Source organism: Bombina bombina, chromosome 5 (genome assembly GCF_027579735.1).
Source record: "Bombina bombina isolate aBomBom1 chromosome 5, aBomBom1.pri, whole genome shotgun sequence".
NCBI classification, from domain to species: domain Eukaryota; kingdom Metazoa; phylum Chordata; class Amphibia; order Anura; family Bombinatoridae; genus Bombina; species Bombina bombina.
In genome coordinates, this window is record NC_069503.1 from 10,092,002 (window position 1) to 10,117,007 (window position 25,006).

At 36.7% G+C, this 25,006-nt stretch overlaps 1 protein-coding gene across 1 annotated transcript in view; it reads right to left on the reverse strand.

Moving 5' to 3' along the window:
- Positions 1-25,006, reverse strand: part of KCNH2 (potassium voltage-gated channel subfamily H member 2) — a 1,055,144-nt gene that overhangs the window by 636,110 nt on the left and 394,028 nt on the right. The window contains exon 3 of the mRNA XM_053713258.1: positions 13,733-13,867. Coding sequence (XP_053569233.1) covers positions 13,733-13,867 — 135 coding nt within the window. The remainder of the gene's footprint in view (positions 1-13,732; positions 13,868-25,006) is intronic.

The window sequence follows — 25,006 nt, forward strand, 5'->3', positions numbered from 1 at the left end:
CAAAAAAGGTGTGCGCTACAGCTATACCTACAAGACTCGTAATACCAGCGTTAGTGAAAAAGAGCCATAACGATGCTTTTTCACTCATAACGCACAACTCGTAATCTAGCTGTAGGTTAGGTTACTTTATAGTTTAAACTTAGTTTTTTTTGTATTTCACAGATTAGTTTTTATTTATTTAAAGATAGTTATATTGTAAAATTAATTTAAAATTAGGGGGTATTAGGTTTAGGAGTTAATGGTTGCGATGTGGGGGGCTGGCAGTTTATGGGTTAATAGGTTTATTATAGTAGTAGCTATTTTGGGGGGCGGCGGTTTAGGGGTTATTAGTTTTATTATAGTAGTAGCGATATGGGGGGGGTGGTGGTTTAGGGTTTAATAGTTTTATTATAGTAGTAGCGATATGGGGGGGGCGGCAGTTTAGGGGTCATTAGGTTTATTTTATTAGTAGTGATGTGGAGGCCGGCGGTTTAGGGGTTAATCATTTTATTTAGTATCGGAGAGCAGCGGATTAGGGTTATTTAGACTAGGGGTTTATGTTAGTGTTTTAGGTTTTAACGTAACATAATTTTGCCCATAGACATCAATGGGGTTGCATTACGGCAATTGCCATTCCCCGATTGCAGGTGTTATTTTTTTCTAACACTTTCCCTCCATTGATGTCTATAGGGGAAAGTGTTCACGAGCACGTCGAATCAGGCCTTGGGTTTTGTGCGGTATGGAGCTTATTGCACTATACCGCACAATAAAAGAAGGTTTTTCCGTAACTTGTAATGGCAGCGCTATTGAAAGTGCGATAAAGCTCATTTTTCTGCGTTATTTATGCACCCAGTTTAGAGCATAACTTGAGCAGTGCAAATTGTATGTAATAGGGTATGCCTTATAGAGAATGGTATAGTGCCTGATTGCCTACATATGACTGCAGCGGATCTGTGTAGAAAGACAAACAGCCACAATAGTTTACCAACAATACTTCATAATCTCTAACCTCTCTCTGAGTAATCATACAAAGGGTGTTAATTAGGAATTAGTAGGGTTCTTATCCTATTGTATAGTCAGGTCCAGTTTTTCTCATGATTGACCTAATGTCCTTAACCAGTGCATAACAACATCTAAACCATTACCGAAGGCTGATCTAAACCATTACCGAAGGCTGATCTAAACCATTACTGAAGGCTGATCTAAACCATTAGTAAAGGCTGATCTAAACCATTACCGAAGGCTGATCTAAACCATTACTGAAGGCTGATCTAAACCATTACTGAAGGCTGATCTAAACCATTACTGGAGGCTGATCTAAACCATTACTAAAGGCTGATCTAAACCATTACTGAAGGCTGATCTAAACCATTAGCGAAGGCTGATCTAAACCATTAGTGAAGGCTGATCTAAACCATTAGCTGATCTAAACCATTAGTGAAGGCTGATCTAAACCATTAGTAAAGGCTGATCTAAACCATTAGTGAAGGCTGATCTAAACCATTAGCGGAGGCTGATCTAAACCATTAGCGGAGGCTGATCTAAACCATTAGCGAAGGCTGATCTAAACCATTAGTGAAGGCTGATCTAAACCATTAGCTGATCTAAACCAATAGTGAAGGCTGATCTAAACCATTACTGAAGGCTGATCAAAACCATTAGCGAAGGCTGATCTAAACCATTATCGAAGGCTGATCTAAACCATTAGTGAAAGCTGATCTAAACCATTACTGAAGGCTGATCTAAACCATTTCTGAAGGCTGATCTAAACCATTTCTAAAGGCTGATCTAAACCATTTCTAAAGGCTGATCTAAACCATTACTAAAGGCTGATCTAAACCATTAGCTGATCTAAATCATTAGCTGATCTAAACCATAAGTGAAGGCTGATCTAAACCATTACTAAAGGCTGATCTAAACCATTACTGAAGGCTGATCTAAACCATTAGCGAAGGCTGATCTAAACCATTAGTGAAGGCTGATCTAAACCATTAGCTGATCTAAACCAATAGTGAAGGCTGATCTAAACCATTACTGAAGGCTGATCAAAACCATTAGCAAAGGCTGATCTAAACCATTAGCGAAAGCTGATCTAAACCATTACCGAAGGCTGATCTAAACCATTTCTGAAGGCTGATCTAAACCATTAGTGAAGGCTGATCTAAACCATTAGTGAAGGCTGATCTAAACCATTAGCGAAGGCTGATCTAAACCATTACTAAAGGCTGATCTAAACCATTAGCTGATCTAAATCATTAGCTGATCTAAACCATTAGTGAAGGCTGATCTAAACCATTAGCTGATCTAAACCATTAGCTGATCTAAACCATTAGTGAAGGCTGATCTAAACCATTAGTGAAGGCTGATCTAAACCATTAGTGAAGGCTGATCTAAACCATTAGCTGATCTAAACCAATAGTGAAGGCTGATCTAAACCATTACTGAAGGCTGATCAAAACCATTAGCGAAGGCTGATCTAAACCATTATCGAAGGCTGATCTAAACCATTAGCGAAAGCTGATCTAAACCATTACTGAAGGCTGATCTAAACCATTTCTGAAGGCTGATCTAAACCATTTCTAAAGGCTGATCTAAACCATTTCTAAAGGCTGATCTAAACCATTACTAAAGGCTGATCTAAACCATTAGCTGATCTAAATCATTAGCTGATCTAAACCATAAGTGAAGGCTGATCTAAACCATTACTAAAGGCTGATCTAAACCATTACTGAAGGCTGATCTAAACCATTAGCGAAGGCTGATCTAAACCATTAGTGAAGGCTGATCTAAACCATTAGCTGATCTCAACCAATAGTGAAGGCTGATCTAAACCATTACTGAAGGCTGATCAAAACCATTAGCAAAGGCTGATCTAAACCATTAGCGAAAGCTGATCTAAACCATTACTGAAGGCTGATCTAAACCATTTCTGAAGGCTGATCTAAACCATTAGTGAAGGCTGATCTAAACCATTAGTGAAGGCTGATCTAAACCATTAGCGAAGGCTGATCTAAACCATTACTAAAGGCTGATCTAAACCATTAGCTGATCTAAATCATTAGCTGATCTAAACCATTAGTGAAGGCTGATCTAAACCATTAATGATCTAAATCATTAGCTGATCTAAACCATTAGTGAAGGCTGATCTAAACCATTAGTGAAGGCTGATCTAAACCATTAGTGAAGGCTGATCTAAACCATTACTGAAGGCTGATCTAAACCATTACTGAAGGCTGATCTAAACCATTAGTGTTGGCTGATCTAAACCATTAGCGTTGGCTGATCTAAACCATTAGTAAAGGCTGATCTAAACCATTGGCAAAGGCTGATCTAAACCATTACTGAAGGTTGATCTAAACCATTACTGAAGGCTGATCTAAACCATTGGCGAAGGCTGATCTAAACCATTAGTTGATCTAAACCATTAGCAAAGGCTGATCTAAACCATTAGCTGATCTAAACCATTAGCTGATCTAAACCATTAGCGAAGGTTGATCTAAACAATTAGTGAAGGGTGATCGAAACCATTACTGAAGGCTGATCTAAACCATTAGTGAAGGCTAATCTAAACCATTAGTGAAGGCTAATCTAAACCATTAGCGAAGGCTGATCTAAACCATTAGCTGATCTAAACCATTAGCGAAGGTTGATCTAAACAATTAGTGAAGGGTGATCAAAACCATTACTGAAGGCTGATGTAAAACATTAGCGAAGGCTAATCTAAACCATTAGCGAAGGCTGATCTAAACCATTAGCTGATCTAAACCATTAGCGAAGGCTGATTTAAATCATTAGCGATGGCTGATCTTAAGCAGCGCTGGTATTGGAGTGCGGTAAGGAGCACAATTTTGCTCTATGCTCACTTCTTACCTTTTAACGACGGGTTTGTAAAAACCTGTAATACCTGTGCTGTAGGAAAGTGAGCGGTTAGAGAAAACTGCTTGTTAGCATTGCATAGCCTCTAACGCAAAACTCGTAATCTAGCCGTTAGTTTGTTTTATTTTTAGTTAATTTTATTGTTTTTAAATAATATGAGCCAGATTACGAGTTTTGAGCGCTATAGGGAAATTAACGACCGCAGCATTTTCGGCGGTATTTCACTCCCTATAGCGCTGGTATTACGAACTGTAAGTGGATCTTTGGGGGTTAGTGTTAGGTTTTATTAAGGGAGTATTGGGTGGGTTTTATTTTTAGCTTAGGGTTTGGGCAATGTAAAAGAGCTGAATGTCCTTTTAAAGGGCAATGCCCATCCAAATGCCCTTTTCAGGGCAATGGTTAGCTTAGGTTTTTTAGGGGGTTAATTGTGTGGGTGGTGGGTTTTACTGTTGGGGGGGGGATGTTTGTATTTTTATTTGCCAGGTAAAAGAGCTGATTACTTTGGGGCAATGCCCCGCAAAAAGCCCTTTTAAGGGCTATTAGCAGTTTAGTTTAGGGTAGGGGTTTTATTATTTTGGGGGGCTTTTTTTATTTTGATAGGGCTATTAGATTAGGAGTAATTAGTTTAAATATTTTATAATTTCTTTTTTATTTTGTTTAATTTAGTGTTTATTTTTATTTTTTTGTAATTTAGTTAAAGGGACACTGAACCCAAATTTTTTCTTTTGTAATTCAGAAAGAGCATGCAATTTTAAGCAGCTTTCTAATTTACTCCTATTATCAATTTTTCTTCGTTCTCTTGCTATCATTATTTGAAAAAGAAGGCATTTAAGCTTTTTTTTGGTTTCAGTACTCTGGACAGCACTTTTATATTGGTGGATGAATTTATCCACCAATCAGCAAGGACAACCCAGGTTGTTCACCAAAAATGGGCCGGCATCTAAACTTACATTCTTGCATTTCAAATAAAGATACCAAGAGAATGAAGAAAATTTGATAATAGGAGTAAATTAGAAAGTTGCTTAAAATTTAATGCTTAATCTGAATCACGAAAGAATTTTTTTTGGGTACAGTGTCCCTTTAATTGTATTTGGTTAATGTAGTTTATTTAATTTTAGTGCAATGTTAGGTTTTACTGTAAGACAGGTTAGGTTTTATTTTACAGGTACATTTGTATTTATTTTAACTAGGTAGTTATTAAATAGTTAATAACTATTTACTAACTAGTCTACCTAGGTAAAATAAATACAAAGTTGCCTGTGAAATAAAAATAAAACATAAGCTAGATACAATGTAACTATTAGATATATTGTAGCTAGCTTAGGTTTTATTTTACAGGTAAGTTTGTATTTAGTTTTAAATAGGAATAATTTAGGTATTAATTGTAATTTTTATTTGAAATTATTTGAAATTATGTTAAAGTTAGTGGGTGTTAGGGTTAGGTTTACGGGTTAATAACTTTAGTATAGTGGCGGTAACATTGGGGCAGAAGATTAGGGGTTAATAACAGTAATGTAGGTTGCAGCGATGTTAGGGACAGCAGATTAGGGGTTAATAAGTGTATGTAGGTGGTGGCAATTTTGGGGCAGCAAATTAGGGGTTAATAACAGTAATGTAGGTTGCAGTGATGTTAGGGACAGCAGATTAGGGGTTAATAAGTGTATGCAGGTGGTAACGACTTTGGGGGCAGCAGATTAGGGGTTAATAATATTTACCTAGTGTTTGCAATGCAAGAGTGCGGCGGTTTAGGGGTTAATATGTTTATTATAGTGGCTGCGATGTGCGGAGTGGCAGATTAAGGGTTAATAAATGTATTTTAGTGTTTGCAATGCGGGAGGGCCTCGGTTTAGGGGTTAATAGGTAGTTTATGGGTGTTAGTGTACTCTGTAACACTTTAGTTATGAGTTTTATGGTACAGCTTTGTAGCATAAAACCCATAACTACTGACTTTCAGGTGGTACAGATCTTGTAGTTATAGGCTGTACCGCTCACTTTTTGGCTGGACAGGCAAACTCATAATACTGGCGCTGTGGAAGTCCCATTGAAAAAGAACTTTTTAAAAAGTGCGGTACTTACGTTGCATGACGGCCAAAAAAGGTGTGCGCTACAGCTATACCTACAAGACTCGTAATACCAGCGTTAGTGAAAAAGAGCCATAACGATGCTTTTTCACTCATAACGCACAACTCGTAATCTAGCTGTAGGTTAGGTTACTTTATAGTTTAAACTTAGTTTTTTTTGTATTTCACAGATTAGTTTTTATTTATTTAAAGATAGTTATATTGTAAAATTAATTTAAAATTAGGGGGTATTAGGTTTAGGAGTTAATGGTTGCGATGTGGGGGGCTGGCAGTTTATGGGTTAATAGGTTTATTATAGTAGTAGCTATTTTGGGGGGCGGCGGTTTAGGGGTTATTAGTTTTATTATAGTAGTAGCGATATGGGGGGGTGGTGGTTTAGGGTTTAATAGTTTTATTATAGTAGTAGCGATATGGGGGGGCGGCAGTTTAGGGGTCATTAGGTTTATTTTATTAGTAGTGATGTGGAGGCCGGCGGTTTAGGGGTTAATCATTTTATTTAGTATCGGAGAGCAGCGGATTAGGGTTATTTAGACTAGGGGTTTATGTTAGTGTTTTAGGTTTTAACGTAACATAATTTTGCCCATAGACATCAATGGGGTTGCATTACGGCAATTGCCATTCCCCGATTGCAGGTGTTATTTTTTTCTAACACTTTCCCTCCATTGATGTCTATAGGGGAAAGTGTTCACGAGCACGTCGAATCAGGCCTTGGGTTTTGTGCGGTATGGAGCTTATTGCACTATACCGCACAATAAAAGAAGGTTTTTCCGTAACTTGTAATGGCAGCGCTATTGAAAGTGCGATAAAGCTCATTTTTCTGCGTTATTTATGCACCCAGTTTAGAGCATAACTTGAGCAGTGCAAATTGTATGTAATAGGGTATGCCTTATAGAGAATGGTATAGTGCCTGATTGCCTACATATGACTGCAGCGGATCTGTGTAGAAAGACAAACAGCCACAATAGTTTACCAACAATACTTCATAATCTCTAACCTCTCTCTGAGTAATCATACAAAGGGTGTTAATTAGGAATTAGTAGGGTTCTTATCCTATTGTATAGTCAGGTCCAGTTTTTCTCATGATTGACCTAATGTCCTTAACCAGTGCATAACAACATCTAAACCATTACCGAAGGCTGATCTAAACCATTACCGAAGGCTGATCTAAACCATTACTGAAGGCTGATCTAAACCATTAGTAAAGGCTGATCTAAACCATTACCGAAGGCTGATCTAAACCATTACTGAAGGCTGATCTAAACCATTACTGAAGGCTGATCTAAACCATTACTGGAGGCTGATCTAAACCATTACTAAAGGCTGATCTAAACCATTACTGAAGGCTGATCTAAACCATTAGCGAAGGCTGATCTAAACCATTAGTGAAGGCTGATCTAAACCATTAGCTGATCTAAACCATTAGTGAAAGCTGATCTAAACCATTAGTAAAGGCTGATCTAAACCATTAGTGAAGGCTGATCTAAACCATTAGCGGAGGCTGATCTAAACCATTAGCGGAGGCTGATCTAAACCATTAGCGAAGGCTGATCTAAACCATTAGTGAAGGCTGATCTAAACCATTAGCTGATCTAAACCAATAGTGAAGGCTGATCTAAACCATTACTGAAGGCTGATCAAAACCATTAGCGAAGGCTGATCTAAACCATTATCGAAGGCTGATCTAAACCATTAGCGAAAGCTGATCTAAACCATTACTGAAGGCTGATCTAAACCATTTCTGAAGGCTGATCTAAACCATTTCTAAAGGCTGATCTAAACCATTTCTAAAGGCTGATCTAAACCATTACTAAAGGCTGATCTAAACCATTAGCTGATCTAAATCATTAGCTGATCTAAACCATAAGTGAAGGCTGATCTAAACCATTACTAAAGGCTGATCTAAACCATTACTGAAGGCTGATCTAAACCATTAGCGAAGGCTGATCTAAACCATTAGTGAAGGCTGATCTAAACCATTAGCTGATCTAAACCAATAGTGAAGGCTGATCTAAACCATTACTGAAGGCTGATCAAAACCATTAGCAAAGGCTGATCTAAACCATTAGCGAAAGCTGATCTAAACCATTACCGAAGGCTGATCTAAACCATTTCTGAAGGCTGATCTAAACCATTAGTGAAGGCTGATCTAAACCATTAGTGAAGGCTGATCTAAACCATTAGCGAAGGCTGATCTAAACCATTACTAAAGGCTGATCTAAACCATTAGCTGATCTAAATCATTAGCTGATCTAAACCATTAGTGAAGGCTGATCTAAACCATTAGCTGATCTAAATCATTAGCTGATCTAAACCATTAGTGAAGGCTGATCTAAACCATTAGTGAAGGCTGATCTAAACCATTAGTGAAGGCTGATCTAAACCATTAGCTGATCTAAACCAATAGTGAAGGCTGATCTAAACCATTACTGAAGGCTGATCAAAACCATTAGCGAAGGCTGATCTAAACCATTATCGAAGGCTGATCTAAACCATTAGTGAAAGCTGATCTAAACCATTACTGAAGGCTGATCTAAACCATTTCTGAAGGCTGATCTAAACCATTTCTAAAGGCTGATCTAAACCATTTCTAAAGGCTGATCTAAACCATTACTAAAGGCTGATCTAAACCATTAGCTGATCTAAATCATTAGCTGATCTAAACCATAAGTGAAGGCTGATCTAAACCATTACTAAAGGCTGATCTAAACCATTACTGAAGGCTGATCTAAACCATTAGCGAAGGCTGATCTAAACCATTAGTGAAGGCTGATCTAAACCATTAGCTGATCTAAACCAATAGTGAAGGCTGATCTAAACCATTACTGAAGGCTGATCAAAACCATTAGCAAAGGCTGATCTAAACCATTAGCGAAAGCTGATCTAAACCATTACTGAAGGCTGATCTAAACCATTTCTGAAGGCTGATCTAAACCATTAGTGAAGGCTGATCTAAACCATTAGTGAAGGCTGATCTAAACCATTAGCGAAGGCTGATCTAAACCATTACTAAAGGCTGATCTAAACCATTAGCTGATCTAAATCATTAGCTGATCTAAACCATTAGTGAAGGCTGATCTAAACCATTAATGATCTAAATCATTAGCTGATCTAAACCATTAGTGAAGGCTGATCTAAACCATTAGTGAAGGCTGATCTAAACCATTAGTGAAGGCTGATCTAAACCATTAGTGAAGGCTGATCTAAACCATTACTGAAGGCTGATCTAAACCATTACTGAAGGCTGATCTAAACCATTAGTGTTGGCTGATCTAAACCATTAGCGTTGGCTGATCTAAACCATTAGCAAAGGCTGATCTAAACCATTGGCAAAGGCTGATCTAAACCATTACTGAAGGTTGATCTAAACCATTACTGAAGGCTGATCTAAACCATTGGCGAAGGCTGATCTGAACCATTAGTTGATCTAAACCATTAGCAAAGGCTGATCTAAACCATTAGCTGATCTAAACCATTAGCTGATCTAAACCATTAGCGAAGGTTGATCTAAACAATTAGTGAAGGGTGATCGAAACCATTACTGAAGGCTGATCTAAACCATTAGTGAAGGCTAATCTAAACCATTAGCGAAGGCTGATCTAAACCATTAGCTGATCTAAACCATTAGCGAAGGTTGATCTAAACAATTAGTGAAGGGTGATCAAAACCATTACTGAAGGCTGATGTAAAACATTAGCGAAGGCTAATCTAAACCATTAGCGAAAGCTGATCTAAACCATTAGCTGATCTAAACCATTAGCGAAGGCTGATTTAAATCATTAGCGAAGGCTGATCTAAACCATTAGTGAAGGCTGATCTAAGCCATTAGTGAAGGCTAATCTAAGGCTAATCTACACCATTAGTAAAGGCTAATCTAAACCATTAGTGAAGGCTAATCTAAACCATTAGTGAAGGCTAATCTAAACCATTAGTAAAGGCTAATCTAAACCATTAGTGAAGGCTAATCTAAACCATTAGTAAAGGCTAATCTAAACCATTAGTAAAGGCAAATCTAAACCATTAGTGAAGGCTAATCTAAACCATTACCGAAGGCTGATCTAAACCATTACTGAAGGGTGATCTAAACCATTACTGAAGGCTGATCTAAACCATTACTGAAGGCTGATCTAAACCATTACTAAAGGCTGATCTAAACCATTACTGAAGGCTGATCTAAACCATTAGCGAAGGCTGATCTAAACCATTAGTGAAGGCTGATCTAAACCATTAGCTGATCTAAACCATTAGTGAAGGCTGATCTAAACCATTAGTAAAGGCTGATCTAAACCATTAGTGAAGGCTGATCTAAACCATTAGCGGAGGCTGATCTAAACCATTAGCAGAGGCTGATCTAAACCATTAGCGAAGGCTGATCTAAACCATTAGTGAAGGCTGATCTAAACCATTAGCTGATCTAAACCAATAGTGAAGGCTGATCTAAACCATTACTGAAGGCTGATCAAAACCATTAGCGAAGGCTGATCTAAACCATTATCGAAGGCTGATCTAAACCATTAGCGAAAGCTGATCTAAACCATTACTGAAGGCTGATCTAAACCATTTCTAAAGGCTGATCTAAACCATTTCTAAAGGCTGATCTAAACCATTTCTAAAGGCTGATCTAAACCATTACTAAAGGCTGATCTAAACCATTAGCTGATCTAAATCATTAGCTGATCTAAACCATAAGTGAAGGCTGATCTAAACCATTACTAAAGGCTGATCTAAACCATTACTGAAGGCTGATCTAAACCATTAGCGAAGGCTGATCTAAACCATTAGTGAAGGCTGATCTAAACCATTAGCTGATCTAAACCAATAGTGAAGGCTGATCTAAACCATTACTGAAGGCTGATCAAAACCATTAGCAAAGGCTGATCTAAACCATTAGTGAAAGCTGATCTAAACCATTACTGAAGGCTGATCTAAACCATTTCTGAAGGCTGATCTAAACCATTAGTGAAGGCTGATCTAAACCATTAGTGAAGGCTGATCTAAACCATTAGCGAAGGCTGATCTAAACCATTACTAAAGGCTGATCTAAACCATTAGCTGATCTAAATCATTAGCTGATCTAAACCATTAGTGAAGGCTGATCTAAACCATTAGCTGATCTAAATCATTAGCTGATCTAAACCATTAGTGAAGGCTGATCTAAACCATTAGTGAAGGCTGATCTAAACCATTAGTGAAGGCTGATCTAAACCATTAGCTGATCTAAACCAATAGTGAAGGCTGATCTAAACCATTACTGAAGGCTGATCAAAACCATTCGCGAAGGCTGATCTAAACCATTATCGAAGGCTGATCTAAACCATTAGCGAAAGCTGATCTAAACCATTACTGAAGGCTGATCTAAACCATTTCTGAAGGCTGATCTAAACCATTTTTAAAGGCTGATCTAAACCATTTCTAAAGGCTGATCTAAACCATTACTAAAGGCTGATCTAAACCATTAGCTGATCTAAATCATTAGCTGATCTAAACCATAAGTGAAGGCTGATCTAAACCATTACTAAAGGCTGATCTAAACCATTACTGAAGGCTGATCTAAACCATTAGCGAAGGCTGATCTAAACCATTAGTGAAGGCTGATCTAAACCATTAGCTGATCTAAACCAATAGTGAAGGCTGATCTAAACCATTACTGAAGGCTGATCAAAACCATTAGCAAAGGCTGATCTAAACCATTAGCGAAAGCTGATCTAAACCATTACTGAAGGCTGATCTAAACCATTTCTGAAGGCTGATCTAAACCATTAGTGAAGGCTGATCTAAACCATTAGTGAAGGCTGATCTAAACCATTAGCGAAGGCTGATCTAAACCATTACTAAAGGCTGATCTAAACCATTAGCTGATCTAAATCATTAGCTGATCTAAACCATTAGTGAAGGCTGATCTAAACCATTAATGATCTAAATCATTAGCTGATCTAAACCATTAGTGAAGGCTGATCTAAACCATTAGTGAAGGCTGATCTAAACCATTAGTGAAGGCTGATCTAAACCATTACTGAAGGCTGATCTAAACCATTACTGAAGGCTGATCTAAACCATTACTGAAGGCTGATCTAAACCATTAGTGTTGGCTGATCTAAACCATTAGCGTTGGCTGATCTAAACCATTAGCAAAGGCTGATCTAAACCATTGGCAAAGGCTGATCTAAACCATTACTGAAGGTTGATCTAAACCATTACTGAAGGCTGATCTAAACCATTGGCGAAGGCTGATCTAAACCATTAGTTGATCTAAACCATTAGCAAAGGCTGATCTAAACCATTAGCTGATCTAAACCATTAGCTGATCTAAACCATTAGCGAAGGTTGATCTAAACAATTAGTGAAGGGTGATCGAAACCATTACTGAAGGCTGATCTAAACCATTAGTGAAGGCTAATCTAAACCATTAGTGAAGGCTAATCTAAACCATTAGCGAAGGCTGATCTAAACCATTAGCTGATCTAAACCATTAGCGAAGGTTGATCTAAACAATTAGTGAAGGGTGATCAAAACCATTACTGAAGGCTGATGTAAAACATTAGCGAAGGCTAATCTAAACCATTAGCGAAGGCTGATCTAAACCATTAGCTGATCTAAACCATTAGCGAAGGCTGATTTAAATCATTAGCGAAGGCTGATCTAAACCATTAGTGAAGGCTGATCTAAGCCATTAGTGAAGGCTAATCTAAGGCTAATCTAAACCATTAGTAAAGGCTAATCTAAACCATTAGTGAAGGCTAATCTAAACCATTAGTGAAGGCTAATCTAAACCATTAGTAAAGGCTAATCTAAACCATTAGTGAAGGCTAATCTAAACCATTAGTAAAGGCTAATCTAAACCATTAGTAAAGGCTAATCTAAACCATTAGTGAAGGCTAATCTAAACCGTTAGTGAAGGCTGATCTAAACCATTAGCGAAGGCTGATCTAAACCATTACTGAAGGCTGATCTAAACTATTAGCGAAGGCTGATCTAAACCATTAGCGAAGGCTGATCTTAACAATTAGTGAAGGCTGATCTAAACCATTAGCTGATCTAAACCATTAGAGAAAGCTGATCTAAACCATTAGTGAAGGCTGATCTAAACCATTGGCAAAGGCTAATCTAAACCATTGGCAAAGGCTGATCTAAACCATTACTGAAGGCTGATCTAAACCATTACTGAAGGCTGATCAAAACAATTAGTGAAGGCTGATTTAAAGCATTGGCGAAGGCTGATTTAAACCATTGGCGAAGGCTGATTTAAACCATTGGCGAAGGCTGATCTAAACCAATAGCTGATCTAAACCATTAGTGAAGGCTGATCTAAACCATTAGCGAAGGCTGATCTAAACCATTACTGAAGGCTGATCAAAACAATTAGCGAAGGCTGATTTAAACCATTGGCGAAGGCTGATCTAAACCATTAGCTGATCTAAACCATTAGTGAAGGCTGATCTAAACCATTAGCGAAGGCTGATCTAAACCATTAGTGAAGGCTGATCTAAACCATTAGTGAAGGCTGATCTAAACCATTAGTGAAGGCTGATCTAAACCATTAGCGAAGGCTGATCTAAACCATTAGCTGATCTAAACCATTAGCAAAGGCTGAGCTTGCTAACAATAATCATCTGTAAGTACCTCATTTACAAGGGATGTATGTTGCTGACACTACTGCTTAGAACATAAGCACTGATCAGGATAGAATGAACCGTTGTTGCCATGTAGTTAGTATTAATGTATGAAATATAAACTTCTATTAGTGAAGGGAGACTAAGGGAGGATGGCGTTACCTGAAGGAAACCAGTGGGACTGCACACGGTGGTTCGTATCCTTGTTTGGGGACCCCATATGATCTTTTTCCATCACCACCTCAAAGTTCAGGATGAACATGATAACCGCACCATCTTCATTCTTCACTGGTACAACATCCACAAGGCACAGAAAGCAAGTCCCTAAGCAAAAGAAAGATAAAGACAAAATGAAATAAGAGGGTGTTAATAATAGATGTGATTAGTGTACAGGGAGAGAGGATATCACTGTGTGTAATATATGTGATTAGTGTACAGGAGAGAGGATATCACTGTGTGTAATATATGTGATTAGTGTACAGGAGAGAGGATATCACTGTGTGTAATATATGTGATTAGTGTACAGGGGAGAGGATATCACTGTGTGTAATATATGTGATTAGTGTACAGGGGAGAGGATATCACTGTGTGTAATATATGTGATTAGTGTACAGGAGAGAGGATATCACTGTGTGTAATATATGTGATTAGTGTACAGGGGGAGAGGATATCACTGTGTGTAATATATGTGATTAGTGTACAGGGAGAGAGGATATCACTGTGTGTAATATATGTGATTAGTGTACAGGAGAGAGGATATCACTGTGTGTAATATATGTGATTAGTGTACAGGGGAGAGGATATCACAAGTGTGTAATATATGTGATTAGTGTACAGGAGAGAGGATATCACTGTGTGTAATATATGTGATTAGTGTACAGGAGAGAGGATATCACTGTGTGTAATATCTGTGATTAGTGTACAGGAGAGGATATCACTGTGTGTAATATATGTGATTAGTGTACAGGAGAGAGGATATCACTGTGTGTAATATATGTGATTAGTGTACAGGAGAGAGGATATCACTGTGTGTATATAGAGAGGACATCCCTGTGTGTAATATATGTGCTTCAGTGTACAGGGGCGAGTGGATATCACTGTGTGTAATATATGTGATTTGTGTACAGGGAGAGAGGATATCACTGTGATGTAATATATGTGATTAGGGTACAGGAGTTGGATATTACTGTGTTGTAATATATGTTGATTAGATGTACAGGTGAGAGGATATCACTGTGTAGTAATATATTGTGAATAGGTGTACAGGGGAGAGAGATATCACTGTGTGTAAATATATGTGAATAGTGTAAGCAGGGAGAGGATATCACAGTATGTGTAAATATATGTGATTAGTGTACAGGGGGAGAGGGATATCACTGTGTGTATTATATGTGATTAGTGTACAGGAGAAGGATATCACTGTGTGTAATATGATGTTGATAGCTTGTACAGGGGGAGAGGATATCACTGTGTGTAATATATGTGATTAGTGTACAGGGAGAGAGGATTCACTGTGTGTAATATATGTGATTAGTGTACAGGGAGAGGGATATCACTGTGTGTAATATATGTGATTAGTGTACAGGGGAGAGGATATCACTGTGTGTAATATATGTGATTAGTGTACAGGAGAGAGGATATCACTGTGTGTAATATATGTGATTAGTGTACAGGGAGAGAGGATATCACTGTGTGTAATATATGTGATTAGTGTACAGGAGAGAGGATATCACTGTGTGTAATATATGTGATTAGTGTACAGGGAGAGAGGATATCACTGTGTGTAATATATGTGATTAGTGTACAGGAGAGAGGATATCACTGTGTGTAATATATGTGATTAGTGTACAGGGAGAGAGGATATCACTGTGTGTAATATATGTGATTAGTGTACAGGGAGAGAGGATATCACTGTGTGTAATATATGTGATTAGTGTACAGGGGAGAGGATATCACTGTGTGTAATATATGTGATTAGTGTACAGGGAGAGAGGATATCACTGTGTGTAATATATGTGATTAGTGTACAGGAGAGAGGATATCACTGTGTGTAATATATGTGATTAGTGTACAGGAGAGAGGATATCACTGTGTGTAATATATGTGATTAGTGTACAGGGAGAGAGGATATCACTGTGTGTAATATATGTGATTAGTGTACAGGGAGAGAGGATATCACTGTGTGTAATATATGTGATTAGTGTACAGGGGAGAGGATATCACTGTGTGTAATATATGTGATTAGTGTACAGGAGAGAGGATATCACTGTGTGTAATATATGTGATTAGTGTACAGGGGAGAGGATATCACTGTGTGTAATATATGTGATTAGTGTACAGGAGAGAGGATATCACTGTGTGTAATATATGTGATTAGTGTACAGGGGAGAGGATATCACTGTGTGTAATATATGTGATTAGTGTACAGGGGAGAGGATATCACTGTGTGTAATATATGTGATTAGTGTACAGGGGAGAGGATATCACTGTGTGTAATATATGTGATTAGTGTACAGGGGAGAGGATATCACTGTGTGTAATATATGTGATTAGTGTACAGGGGAGAGGATATCACTGTGTGTAATATATGTGATTAGTGTACAGGAGAGAGGATATCACTGTGTGTAATATATGTGATTAGTGTACAGGGGGAGAGGATATCACTGTGTGTAATATATGTGATTAGTGTACAGGAGAGAGGATATCACTGTGTGTAATATATGTGATTAGTGTACAGGAGAGAGGATATCACTGTGTGTAATATATGTGATTAGTGTACAGGAGAGAGGATATCACTGTGTGTAATATATGTCATTAGTGTACAGGGGAGAGGATATCACTGTGTGTAATATATGTGATTAGTGTACAGGGAGAGAGGATATCACTGTGTGTAATATATGTGATTAGTGTACAGGAGAGAGGATATCACTGTGTGTAATATATGTGATTAGTGTACAGGGAGAGAGGATATCACTGTGTGTAATATATGTGATTAGTGTACAGGGGAGAGAGGATATCACTGTGTGTAATATATGTGATTAGTGTACAGGGGAGAGGATATCACTGTGTGTAATATATGTGATTAGTGTACAGGGAGAGAGGATATCACTGTGTGTAATATATGTGATTAGTGTACAGGGGAGAGGATATCACTGTGTGTAATATATGTGATTAGTGTACAGGGGGAGAGGATATCACTGTGTGTAATATATGTGATTAGTGTACAGGGAGAGGATATCACTGTGTGTAATATATGTGATTATTGTACAGGAGAGAGGATATCACTGTGTGTAATATATGTGATTAGTGTACAGAGAGAGGATATCACTGTGTGTAATATATGTGATTAGTGTACAGAGAGAGGATATCACTGTGTGTAATATATGTGATTAGTGTACAGGGGAGAGGATATCACTGTGTGTAATATATGTGATTAGTGTACAGGGAGACGATATCACTGTGTGTAATATATGTGATTAGTGTACAGCAGAGAGGATATCACTGTGTGTAATATATGTGATTAGTGTACAGGGGAGAGGATATCACTGTGTGTATATATGTGATTACTGTACAGGAGAGAGGATATCACTGTGTGTAATATATGTGATTAGTGTACAGGGGGAGAGGATATCACTGTGTGTAATATATGTGATTAGTGTACAGGGAGAGAGGATATCACTGTGTGTAATATATGTGATTAGTGTACAGGGGAGAGGATATCACTGTGTGTAATATATGTGATTAGTGTACAGGGGAGAGGATATCACTGTGTGTAATATATGTGATTAGTGTACAGGGAGAGGATATCACTGTGTGTAATATATGTGATTAGTGTACAGGGGGAGAGGATATCACTGTGTGTAATATATGTGATTAGTGTACAGGGGAGAGGATATCACTGTGTGTAATATATGTGATTAGTGTACAGGAGAGAGGATATCACTGTGTGTAATATATGTGATTAGTGTACAGGAGAGACGATATCACTGTGTGTAATATATGTGATTAGTGTACAGGGGAGAGGATATCACTGTGTGTAATATATGTGATTAGTGTACAGGGGAGAGGATATCACTGTGTGTAATATATGTGATTAGTGTACAGGAGAGAGGATATCACTGTGTGTAATATATGTGATTAGTGTACAGGGAGAGGATATCACTGTGTGTAATATATGTGATTAGTGTACAGGGAGAGGATATCACTGTGTGTAATATATGTGATTAGTGTACAGGGAGAGGATATCACTGTGTGTAATATATGTGATTAGTGTACAGGGGAGAGGATATCACTGTGTGTAATATATGTGATTAGTGTACAGGAGAGAGGATATCACTGTGTGTAATATATGTGATTAGTGTACAGGGGAGAGGATATCACTGTGTGTAATATATGTGATTAGTGTACAGGGGAGAGGATATCACTGTGTGTAATATATGTGATTAGTGTACAGGGAGAGGATATCACTGTGTGTAATATATGTGATTAGTGTACAGGGGAGAGGATATCACTGTGTGTAATATATGTGATTAGTGTACAGGAGAGAGGATATCACTGTGTGTAATATATGTGATTAGTGTACAGGGGAGAGGATATCACTGTGTGTAATATATGTGATTAGTGTACAGGGAGAGAGGATATCACTGTGTGTAATATATGTGATTAGTGTACAGGGGAGAGGATATCACTGTGTGTAATATATGTGATTAGTGTACAGGGGAGAGGATATCACTGTGTGTAATATATGTGATTAGTGTACAGGGAGAGGATATCACTGTGTGTAATATATGTGATTAGTGTACAGGAGAGAGGATATCACTGTGTGTAATATATGTGATTAGTGTACAGGGGGAGAGGATATCACTGTGTGTAATATATGTGATTAGTGTACAGGGAGAGAGGATATCACTGTGTGTAATATATGTGATTAGTGTACAGGAGAGAGGATATCACTGTGTGTAATATATGTGATTAGTGTACAGGGGAGAGGATATCACTGTGTGTAATATATGTGATTAGTGTACAGGGAGAGAGGATATCACTGTGTGTAATATATGTGATTAGTGTACAGGGAGAGAGGATATCACTGTGTGTAATATATGTGATTAGTGTACAGGGAGAGGATATCACTGTGTGTAATATATGTGATTAGTGTACAGGGGAGAGGATATCACTGTGGTGTAATATATGTGATTAGTGTACAGGAGAGAGGATATCACTGTGTGTAATATATGTGATTAGTGTACAGGAGAGAGGATATCACTGTAGTGTAATATATGTGATTAGTGTACAGGAGAGAGGATATCACTTGTGTTAATATATGTGATTAGTGTACAGGGGAGAGGATATCACTGTGTGTAATATATGTGATTAGGTGTACAGGAGAAGATATCACTGTGTGTAATATATGTGATTAGTTTACAGGAGAGAGGATATCACTGTGTGTAATATATGTGATTAGTGTACAGGAGAGAGGATATCACTGTGTGTAATATATGTGATTAGTGTACAGGGGAGAGGATATCACTGTGTGTAATATATGTGATTAGTGTACAGAAGAGGATATCACTGTTAGGGATGGGCGAATGTTTCGCAACATTCGAAAAACGGCACGAATTTTAACACATTAGTTCGTTCGAATCGAATTTCGAATGTTTACATAACATTCTAACATTCGATTTTCGAATATTCGGTTTCGACTTTTACGATTACATTCGAAAATATTCGAATTCGAAAAATTCGAATTTAGATTGTAATAGTATTTCTAATGCTTTTTCTTTAAATGTAATAATCGAATTATGCAATATTCGAATTCGAAAAATTTGAATTTAGATTGTAATAGTATTTCTAATGCTTTTTCTTTAAATGTAATATTCGAATTATGCAATACGTGTATTCGAATTCGAAAAATTCGAATTTAGATTGTAATAGTATTTCTACTGCTTTTTCTTTAAATGTAATATTCGAATTATGCAATACGTGTATTCGAATTCGAAAAATTCGAATTTAGATTGTAATAGTATTTCTAATGCTTTTTCTTTAAATGTAATATTCGAATTATGCAATATTCGAATTCGAAAAATTCGAATTTAGATTGTAATAGTATTTCTAATGCTTTTTCTTTAAATGTAATATTCGAATTATGCAATATTCGAATTCGAAAAATTTGAATTTAGATTGTAATAGTATTTCTAATGTTTTTCTTTAAATGTAATATTCTAATTATGCAATATTCGAATTCGAAAAATTCGAATTTAGATTGTAATAGTATTTCTAATGCTTTTTCTTTAAATGTAATATTCGAATTATGCAATATTCGAATTCGAAAAATTCGAATTTAGATTGTAATAGTATTTCTAATGCTTTTTCTTTAAATGTAATATTCGAATTATGCAATACGTGTATTCGAATTCGAAAAATTCGAATTTAGATTGTAATAGTATTTCTAATGCTTTTTCTTTAAATGTAATATTCGAATTATGCAATACGTGTATTCGAATTCGAAAAATTCGAATTTAGATTGTAATAGTATTTCTAATGCTTTTAAATGTAATATTCGAATTATGCAATATTCGAATTCGAAAAATTCGAATTTAGATTGTAATAGTATTTCTAATGCTTTTAAATGTAATATTCGAATTATGCAATATTCGAATTCGAAAAATTCGAATTTAGATTGTAATAGTATTTCTAATGCTTTTTCTTTAAATGTAATATTCGAATTATGCAATATTCGAATTCGAAAAATTCGAATTTAGATTGTAATAGTATTTCTAATGCTTTTTCTTTAAATGTAATATTCGAATTATGCAATTCGTGTATTCGAATTCGAAAAATTCGAATTTAGATTGTAATAGTATTTCTAATGCTTTTTCTTTAAATGTAATATTCAAATTATGCAATATTCGAATTCGAAAAATTAGAATTTAGATTGTAATAGTATTTCTAATGCTTTTTCTTTAAATGTAATATTCGAATTATGCAATACGTGTATTCGAATTCGAAAAATTCGAATTTAGATTGTAATAGTATTTCTAATGCTTTTAAATGTAATATTCGAATTATGCAATATTCGAATTCGAAAAATTCAAATTTATATTCGAATTCGAAAAATTCGAATTTATATTAGAATTCGAAAAATTCGAATTTATATTCGAATTCGAAAAATTCGAATTTCGAATGTAGACATTCAATATAATTATAAACATTCGAATTCGAAAGTGACATTCGAAAACTGTAAATAACATTCGATTTTCGAATTTTTAAGAATATTCGTTCTTATCGACATTCGAATTTAGAATTCGAATTTCGGTAATAACATTCGTTCTACATTCGAAATTCGAAAATTTGCACATTCGCCCATCCCTAATCACTGTGTGTAATATATGTGATTAGTGTACAGGGGGAGAGGATATCACTGTGTGTAATATATGTGATTAGTGTACAGGGGGAGAGGATATCACTGTGTGTAATATATGTGATTAGTGTACAGGAGAGGATATCACTGTGTGTAATATATGTGATTAGTGTACAGGGGAGAGGATATCACTGCGTGTAATATATGTGATTAGTGTACAGGGAGAGGATATCACTGTATGTAATATATGTGATTAGTGTACAGGAGAGGATATCACTGTGTGTAATATATGTGATTAGTGTACAGGGAGAGGATATCACTGTGTGTAATATATGTGATTAGTGTACAGGAGAGGATATCACTGTGTGTAATATATGTGATTAGTGTACAGGGAGAGGATATCACTGTGTGTAATATATGTGATTAGTGTACATGGAGAGGATATCACTGTGTGTAATATATGTGATTAGTGTACAGGGGAGAGGATATCACTGTGTGTAATATATGTGATTAGTGTACAGGGAGAGGATATCACTGTGTGTAATATATGTGATTAGTGTACAGGGGAGAGGATATCACTGTGTGTAATATATGTGATTAGTGTACAGAGAGAGGATATCACTGTGTGTAATATATGTGATTAATGTACAGGAGAGAGGATATCACTGTGTGTAATATATGTGATTAGTGTACAGGAGAGGATATCACTGTGTGTAATATATGTGATTAGTGTACAGCAGAGAGGATATCACTGTGTGTAATATATGTGATTAGTGTACAGGAGAGAGGATATCACTGTGTGTAATATATGTGATTAGTGTACAGGAGAGAGGATATCACTGTGTGTAATATATGTGATTAGTGTACAGGGGAGAGGATATCACTGTGTGTAATATATGTGATTAGTGTACAGGGGAGAGGATATTCACTGTGTGTAATATATGTGATTAGTGTACAGGGGAGAGGATATCACTGTGTAATATATGTGATTAGTGTACAGGGAGAGGATATCACTGTGTGTAATATATGTGATTAGTGTACAGGGAGAGAGGATATCACTGTGTGTAATATATGTGATTAGTGTACAGGGAGAGAGGATATCACTGTGTGTAATATATGTGATTAGTGTACAGGGAGAGAGGATATCACTGTGTGTAATATATGTGATTAGTGTACAGCAGAGAGGATATCACTGTGTGTATATATATGTGATTAGTGTACAGGGGAGAGGATATCACTGTGTGTAATATATGTGATTAGTGTACAGGGGAGAGGATATCACTGTGTGTAATATATGTGATTAGTGTACAGGGAGAGGATATCACTGTGTGTAATATATGTGATTAGTGTACAGGAGAGAGGATATCACTGTGTGTAATATATGTGATTAGTGTACAGGGGAGAGGATATCACTGTGTGTAATATATGTGATTAGTGTACAGGGGAGAGGATATCACTGTGTGTAATATATGTGATTAGTGTACAGGGAGAGGATATCACTGTGTGTAATATATGTGATTAGTGTACAGGGAGAGAGGATATCACTGTGTGTAATATATGTGATTAGTGTACAGGGGAGAGGATATCACTGTGTGTAATATATGTGATTAGTGTACAGGGGAGAGGATATCACTGTGTGTAATATATGTGATTAGTGTACAGGGGAGAGGATATCACTGTGTGTAATATATGTGATTAGTGTACAGGGAGAGGATATCACTGTGTGTAATATATGTGAATAGTGTACAGGGGAGAGAGGATATCACTGTGTGTAATATATGTGATTAGTGTACAGGGAGAGGATATCACTGTGTGTAATATATGTGATTAGTGTACAGGGGAGAGGATATCACTGTGTGTAATATATGTGATTAGTGTACAGAGTGAGGATATCACTGTGTGTAATATATGTGATTAGTGTACAGAGAGAGGATATCACTGTGTGTAATATATGTGATTAGTGTACAGGGGAGAGGATATCACTGTGTGTAATATATGTGATTAGTGTACAGGGGAGAGGATATCACTGTGTGTAATATATGTGATTAGTGTACAGGGGAGAGGATATCACTGTGTGTAATATATGTGATTAGTGTACAGGGGAGAGGATATCACTGTGTGTAATATATGTGATTAGTGTACAGGGAGAGGATATCACTGTGTGTAATATATGTGATTAGTGTACAGGGGGGAGAGGATATCACTGTGTGTAATATATGTGATTAGTGTACAGGAGAGAGGATATCACTGTGTGTAATATATGTGATTAGTGTACAGGGAGAGGATATCACTGTGTGTAATATATGTGATTAGTGTACAGGAGAGAGGATATCACTGTGTGTATATATGTGATTAGTGTACAGGGGAGAGGATATCACTGTGTGTAATATATGTGATTAGTGTACAGGGAGAGGATATCACTGTGTGTAATATATGTGATTAGTGTACAGGGAGAGGATATCACTGTGTGTAATATATGTGATTAGTGTACAGGGGAGAGGATATCACTGTGTGTAATATATGTGATTAGTGTACAGGAGAGAGGATATCACTGTGTGTAATATATGTGATTAGTGTACAGGGGAGAGGATATCACTGTGTGTAATATATGTGATTAGTGTACAGGAGAGAGGATATCACTGTGTGTAATATATGTGATTAGTGTACAGAGAGAGGATATCACTGTGTGTAATATATGTGATTAGTGTACAGGGGAGAGGATATCACTGTGTGTAATATATGTGATTAGTGTACAGGGAGAGAGGATATCACTGTGTGTAATATATGTGATTAGTGTACAGGGAGAGGATATCACTGTTGTAATATATGTGATTAGTGTACAGGAGAGGGATATCACTGTATGTAATATATGTGATTAGTGTACAGGAGGAGGATATCACTGTATGTAATATATGTGATTAGTGTACAGGGGAGAGGATATCACTGTGTTTAATATATGTGATTAGTGTACAGGAGAGAGGATATCACTGTGTGTAATATATGTGATTAGTGTAAAGGAGAGAGGATATCACTGTGTGTAATATATGTGATTAGTGTACAGGAGAGAGGATATCACTGTATGTAATATATGTGATTAGTGTACAGGAGAGAGGATATAACTGTTGTAATATATGTGATTAGTGTACAGGGAGAGGATATCACTGTGTGTAATATATGTGATTAGTGTACAGGGGAGAGGATATCACTGTGTGTAATATATGTGATTAGTGTACAGGGGAGAGGATATCACTGTGTAATATATGTGATTAGTGTACAGGGAGAGAGGATATCACTGTGTGTAATATATGTGATTAGTGTACAGGGGAGAGGATATCACTGTGTGTAATATATGTGATTAGTGTACAGGGGAGAGGATATCACTGTGTGTAATATATGTGATTAGTGTACAGGGGAGGATATCACTGTGTGTAATATATGTGATTAGTGTACAGGGAGAGGATATCACTGTGTGTAATATATGTGATTAGTGTACAGGAGAGAGGATATCACTGTGTGTAATATATGTGATTAGTGTACAGGAGAGAGGATATCACTGTGTGTAATATATGTGATTAGTGTACAGGAAGAGGATATCACTGTGTGTAATATATGTGATTAGTGTACAGAGAGAGGATATCACTGTGTGTAATATATGTGATTAGTGTACAGGAGAGAGGATATCACTGTGTGTAATATATGTGATTAGTGTACAGGGGAGAGGATATCACTGTGTGTAATATATGTGATTAGTGTACGGGAGAGGATATCACTGTGTGTAATATATGTGATTAGTGTACAGGGGAGAGGATATCACTGTGTGTAATATATGTGATTAGTGTACAGGGAGAGAGGATATCACTGTGTGTAATATATGTGATTAGTGTACAGGGAGAGGATATCACTGTGTGTAATATATGTGATTAGTGTACAGGGAGAGGATATCACTGTGTGTAATATATGTGATTAGTGTACAGGGGAGAGGATATCACTGTGTGTAATATATGTGATTAGTGTACAGGGAGAGGATATCACTGTGTGTAATATATGTGATTAGTGTACAGGAGAGAGGATATCACTGTGTGTAATATATGTGATTAGTGTACAGG